The following is a 7,219-nucleotide window of genomic DNA, read 5'->3' on the forward strand; positions in this document are numbered from 1 at the left end:
AATTTTTACACCATTTCTTATCATTCCAAATTTTCTGTTGCCATTTCAGCTTGTCGTGCCAAGAAAGCCAAAGTCTGGGAGCGACGCCTAATGAAGGGCTTCCAGTTGGCTCCCGTGGAAAATGTCAATGAGGAAAATTCTGCCAGAAATCATAATGTTAATGGTGTAGCTGAAATGAATGAAATTAAAGTGGAGAAGGTGGCTTCCCGGCCTCCAAATGAGACACCAAAACAAAGATTCCAAAGAGTGGCTAGGATGGTAATAGCTCAGTCGACTTCCCATAAATGGACTGTGGTATTACAAGGAACATTGAAAAATTCTCAAATTGGTCGCAGTAATAAAGAGACAGCCAAAAATGTTCAGCAATTGGGCAAGGCCATAGAGGAGGCAAAGAAGTGAGTAATCATCAAAAGCGAATTTTGAGATTTTTTAAATTTTGTTTTATTTTCCAGGTTAATTCTTCAGGCTCCTGCCAAAGTCCATGGCCGTGACTCACCTATAGAAATTGAATTTGAAGATGAGAAAGCCCAAACTCTATTGGACTTACTCAATCAACTCAGTGAAGAATTGGATACCCCTCATGGCAATACAAAGGAACGGCGGGCCCAAGTGGATGAGGTCCGAAAGAAATTCTTGCAACATCAAAATCCTCCGCCAGGTTCTTACAATAGAACGGCAATGCCAGATAGTGGCAATCGGGGAAAATCCTCAAATTCTACCATTTCTTCGAATATCATAAAAGCGCGATCGCAAACTTTACCGGAAATCCAGAATACCAAAAAATCAACGGCCAAACAAGCACCAGCAGCTCCAGCTTCTGGAAAATCCAAGAAATCCGATGAACTTCCCTTGTCGGCTGGTAAATTACAAACATCAGGAAATCAATCGACACGTAGGGCAGCTCCACCAGCTCCTGGATCGGCTAAGCCCCAGCCCCAGCCCGAGCCAACGAGGCAACCTTTTTCCGTCGAATTGGGTAGAGTAGGCCGCCGCCGACCAGAATATGCCAACGAAAATCAGGGTAATGTGGATTTCAACATTGTTGATTTGGACGATTATGATTCTGCCATGATGGACGATATCTCACAATTTAGTGGAGATAATCATTAATGGGGCTAGTAAGTCTCCGCATTACCCAGTGGTCTACTAAGTGATGAAAGTGATTCCTTTAAAAAAATTTAAGAGAAAAATGAAAGCAATTCACATTCATCCAAGAAAAAAAACTTTTGTGATAATATTTGAGATTTTGGTTTTTTAGAAATAAACATAAATAAAATTTAATTAATTAAAGGTCTGAGTTATAATAAAAAAAATTAATAAAATAGATGCTTTTGTTGTTTGTGGAATTGTAGCATTTTCATAGCCAGGGTTACCTTGGTGCTTGTTTAATGGCAAATTTGACACTTTTTCAAGCGATGATATCTTGCGGCAATTTTTTTTTCCTGATAAAAGGCAGGAATTAAACTTTTTCTAATTATTGTAGATTTTTCTATGATTTGCTGGAACAGGACATATGTTTCTTATTTACATTTTAAATATTTATTTTTAATACATGGTCTTGAGAGCTTCATAGACAAAGAACTATGAAATAAAAGGAAAAAATAAAATTAAAAAAAATCTCTAATATATTTTAAATTCCATTTTATTATCTCGAAAAATTCTTCATAAAATTTTCCCCCCAATCAAAAGCTCATGAAAATGGCCATTTTTGTCCACAGCAATTTTTCCTTGTCATCCAGAAGTCATAATGAAAAATTCTCGGTAAAACATTTTCTTCATTACCATTGTCATTGTAACGACTTTAAATTATCTCATCTAGAGATTTAGATTCTTAGATTTGTCGAAATAAAAATAAACCCAAACGAAAACAAAATATAGAAAAATTGGAAGTTAACACATTTTTATTTAGATAAAGATTTCCGTCATGCCATACATCTCCCACCGAATACCATCAAAAAAAAAAGGACCACCATTCTCTTGCCATCATGATAAGTGAAAATCTACAAACAAAGAGGACAATACAAAAACCTCCCACACATACACACACACACACAAAACCATCACCCCCCTAAATAAACATGGCTTGTTTATTGGTAAACGATGATTCTCTGGTCTGTAATTCCAAGGGATATCATTCGAATTTTTTGTGTTTCCTTTTTATACCCTGCTCCACACTGTGGAACAGGGTATTATAAGTTAGTGCATATGTTTGCAACACCCAGAAGGAGACGAGATAGACACATGGTGTCTTTGGCAAAAATGCTCAGGGTGGGCTCTTGAGTCGATATAGCGATGTCCGTCTGTCCGTCTGTCCGTCTGTCCGTGAACACATTTTTGTAATCAAAGTCTAGGTCGCAGTTTTAGTCCAATCGACTTCAAATTTGGCACAAGTATGTGTTTTGGCTCAGAATAGATCCCTATTGATTTTGGAAGAAATCGGTTCAGATTTAGATATAGCTCCCATATATATATTTCGCCCGATATGGACTTATATGGCCCCAGAAGCCAGAGTTTTAACCTAATGTGCTTAAAATTTTGCACAAGAAGAACAATTACTACTATAGTCAAGTGTGCCAAATTTTATTGAAATCGGTTCAGATTTAGATATAGCTCCCATATATATCTTTCGCCCGATATGGACTAATGCGGTCCCAGAAGCCAGAGTTTTACACCAATTTGGTTGAAATTTTGCACAGGGAGTAGAATTAGCATTGTAGCTATGCGTGCCAAATTTGGTTGAAATCGGTTCAGATTTAGATATAGCTCCCACAGAGGCCAATTTTTTGCTCCGATTTAGTTGAAATTTTGCACAGGGAGTAGAATTAGCATTATAGCTACGCGTGTCAAATTTGGTTGAAATCGGTTCAGATTTAGATATAGCTCCTATATATAGCTTTCGCCCGATTTACACTCAAATGACCACAGAGGCCAATTTTTTGCTCCGATTTAGTTGAAATTTTGCACAGGGAGTAGAATTAGCATTGTAGCTATGTGTGCCAAATTTGGTTGAAATCGGTTCAGATTTAGATATAGCTTCCATATATATGTTTTTATGATTTCGACAAAAATGGTCAATGTTGGTAACATTTTCCTTGCAAAATCGCCACTACTTAGTCGAAAAGTTGTAAAAATGATTCTAATTTTCCTAAACTTGTAATACATATATATCGAGCGATAAATCATAAATAAACTTTTGCGAAGTTTCCATAAAATTGCTTCAGATTTAAATGTTTCCCATATTTTTTTACTAACATTGTGTTCCACCCTAGTGCATTAGCCGACTTAAATTTTGAGTCTATAGATTTTGTAGAAGTCTATCAAATTCTGTCCAAATCGAGTGATATTTAAATGTATGTATTTGGGATAAACCTTTATATATGTAGCCCCAACACATTTGACGGATGTGATATGGTATCGAAAATTTAGATCTATAAAGTGGTGCAGGGTATAATATAGTCGGCCCCGTCCGACTTTAGACTTTCTTACTTGTTTTTTGTTGTTTATTTGAAAAACAAAAAAACGCTTTAAATATATTTGGCAAACGATACCGGATTTAACAAGGAGCATAACCAAATGGTAAAATGAATATATGACCAATAAATATATGTATACAGACATATGTATTTTGGGGGGATATTAATGTGGATCCAGGATTAAAATTTGTTTTTCATAACCTCCAGCATGAAAGATCGGAAAAACGTCTATCCATTTGTTTTTCCGATCGACTGTCCCTCCATTTGTCTGTTTATGCGTCCGTTTGTCGTCGGTTTGGCCGGCCTTCCGTTCTCCTGCCTGTCCTTCCATTTATGCGTCTGTCTGTCAATCCGCCCGTTTCCCCATCCGATATCCGTTCATCCGTCTATCAGACCAGCCTTCCGTCCTCCTGCCTGTCCTTCCATTTATGCGTCTGTCTGTCTATCCGTCCGTTTTCCCATCCGCTATCCGTTCGTCCGTCTGTCAGTTTGTTTTTCATTCAGCCTCAAAATACCATAGGCTAGGTGGCAGCCCGATGTATCAGGCTCACTTAGACTATTCAGTCCTTTGTGATACCACATTGGTGAACTTCTCTCTTATCACTGAGTGCTGCCCGATTCCATGTTAAGCTTAATGACAAGGGACCTCCATTTTATAGCCGAGTCCGAACGGCGTTCCTCATTGCAGTGAAACCACTTAGAGCAGCTTTGAAACCCTCAGAAATGTCACCAGCATTACTGAGGTGGGATAATCCACCGCTGAAAAACTTTTTGGTGTTCGGTCGAAGCAGGAATCGAACCTACGACCTTGTGTATGCAAGGCGGGCATGCTAACCATTGCACCACGGTGGCTAATTCAACTACGGTGGATATTTTGCTATGGTAACAATTTTCCTGATTCCTCACTCATAGGTTCAAATGATCACAAATGGAATTTTATATGGAAATCTTTTAAATTGGAGATGATGACCCAACCTAGTATCCAAACACACCACATTCCTTGCTTTGTCTAATGCAAAAGCAATGATTTCCTTACTGATGTTCAACATTATCCCAATATTCTTTGGTGGACCTAAAGAAAAAAAAAAAACACAAATCTTAGAAAATCTTTGGCTACTCGTCTAGGGAAGTTATTTAGCAATTGGCATTCTGGGTGAACAATAAGACTTTTTTTGGGAGTTTTTCGAGGGTTTATTTGCTAGCCAATTTGCAGGATACATATCGCTCTAAAGCTTAAACAATTTGCAGTTAAAAGAAACAACTCAAACCTACAATCTCATATGGTTGATCTACCCACATTTCTAAATAAATAAATTGCGAAAAAACAACGAAATATCTGTTTCTTATATTCTCTACTACATGTGAAAGAAGTCATTAAGGATTTAAATTGGTTCTATATAAGAATATTGGAAAATAAAGAAAATTATCGTATGAGAGACAAAGAGAGAGTTATAAAATGGTGTTAGATTGTCATTAAATATTTAAAAGAAATGATTTTGTCTTTAGACTTTATTTCTTCTTTTTTATTTGATTTCTCCACAATATATTTTGGTGTAAAATCCAAATCCACTGTCTTTTCGTATCCATATATATGTTCATGTTTATGGGCTATTTCGTTAGCTACCATTTTGTTTTATATTGACGGAAGGGTCATTTAATGTCTTAGTTTAACATAAACAATGATAATTAGAGTTGTTGTGATGAACTTAGCAATAAAATCACAAAAAGGACAAACCATTTTGAAGGATTGCTGGAAGTCAGGGGCGAACTACTTACAGAGAAGAGTCAAAAAAAGTTTTTTGTTTTTTTTTTCGGTTTTACCAGATTACAGGGAGCCCCTATTTAAACAGTAAGGCAATATATATCAGACCGAAGTCTGAAGTTTTTTCTTTAGAAAGGCCATGGAATGAGTTATGGGCTCCACAGTCAAGATTATGTGAGGGGATAAATTTCGGAGATGGTTCTATAGAATATCGTTAGGTTAGGTTAGGTTAAAGTGGCAGCCCGATTAAGATTCAGGCTCACTTAGACTATTCAGCCCATTGTGATATATATTTTATTGCTAATAGAATATCGTTTATAGAATAGAAATATCCTTCAATGCAAGAATATAGCACACATGGATAATTTCCATATTGTATGATCTCCATTCAATACAAGGGGAAGGGCTGGCTAAGAGAGTGAAAACAACAAGGGAAATGAGCAAAAGTTTTTTAATAGAAAATTGATTTTCTTTTTACTTCCTAGTAAAGGGTGATTCTTTTGAGGTTAGGATTTTCATGCATTAGTATTTGACAGATCACGTGGGATTTCAGACATGGTGTCAAAGAGAAAGATGCTCAGTATGCTTTGACATTTCATCATGAATAGCCGAACGATCTGCCACAACGTCGAATTTTCAGTGAATGGGCCCTAGAAAAGTTGGCAGAAAATCCGCTTTTTTATCGACAAATTTTGTTCAGCGATGAGGCTCATTTCTGGTTGAATGGCTACGTAAATAAGCAAAATTGCCGCATTTGGAGTGAAGAGCAACCATAAGCCGTTCAAGAACTGCCCATGCATCCCGAAAAATGCACTGTTTGGTGTGGTTTGTACGCTGGTGGAATCATTGGACCGTATTTTTTCAAAGATGCTGTTGGACGCAACGTTACGGTGAATGGCGATCGCTATCGTTCGATGCTAACAAACTTTTTGTTGCCAAAAATGGAAGAACTGAACTTGGTTGACATGTGGTTTCAACAAGATGGCGCTACATGCCACACAGCTCGCGATTCTATGGCCATTTTGAGGGAAAACTTCGGAGAACAATTCATCTCAAGAAATGGACCGGTAAGTTGGCCACCAAGATCATGCGATTTGACGCCTTTAGACTATTTTTTGTGGGGCTACGTCAAGTCTACAGAAATAAGCCAGCAACTATTCCAGCTTTGGAAGACAACATTTCCGAAGAAATTCGGGCTATTCCGGCCGAAATGCTCGAAAAAGTTGCCCAAAATTGGACTTTCCGAATGGACCACCTAAGACGCAGCCGCGGTCAACATTTAAATGAAATTATCTTCAAAAAGTAAATGTCATGGACCAATCTAACGTTTCAAATAAAGAACCGATGAGATTTTGCAAATTTTATGCGTTTTTTTAAAAAAAAGTTATCAAGCTCTTAATAAATCACCCTTTATTAATTAATAGGGAATATGGTGCGTATACTTTTTTAATATAACACGTAAACAAACAAGGTATACGCACCATAGGCCGTCGATCTATGGAACGTATTAGTGTTATTAATTCGGAAATAATACGTATGTTTACAAATTTTTACCTATCTATATATCTATATATCTATATATATATATATATATATATATATATATATATATATATATATATATATATATATATATATATATATATATATATATATATATATATATATATATATATATATATATATATATATATATATATATATATATATATATATATATATATATATATATATATATATATATATATATATATATATATATATATATATATATATATATATATATATATATATATATATATATATATATATATATATATATATATATATATATATATATATATATATATATATATATATATTATTTCTTTGTATGTTCCGGATAAGATCGGAAAGAGGCTGAATCGACTTACTTTAAATTTTCATGTGATGAAAAAAGGATACCTCATTGTTTATGTCTGATGGGGACGGGGGCCATTCCCCT

The 7,219-nt window shown here is 35.6% G+C and overlaps 1 protein-coding gene across 3 annotated transcripts in view; it reads left to right on the forward strand.

Moving 5' to 3' along the window:
- The window catches only part of trpl (transient receptor potential-like), a 70,736-nt gene extending 69,412 nt beyond the window's left edge, over window positions 1-1,324 (forward strand). For all 3 annotated transcript variants that reach the window (XM_075309913.1, XM_075309914.1, XM_075309912.1), the window contains 2 exons: window positions 50-395; window positions 453-1,324. In XM_075309913.1, the coding sequence (XP_075166028.1) occupies window positions 50-395; window positions 453-1,110 (1,004 nt within the window). In that variant the 3' untranslated portion in view covers window positions 1,111-1,324. The remainder of the gene's footprint in view (window positions 1-49; window positions 396-452) is intronic.
- The last annotated feature ends 5,895 nt before the right edge of the window (window positions 1,325-7,219 follow it).

Source organism: Haematobia irritans, chromosome 5, assembly GCF_050003625.1.
Source record: "Haematobia irritans isolate KBUSLIRL chromosome 5, ASM5000362v1, whole genome shotgun sequence".
NCBI classification, from domain to species: domain Eukaryota; kingdom Metazoa; phylum Arthropoda; class Insecta; order Diptera; family Muscidae; genus Haematobia; species Haematobia irritans.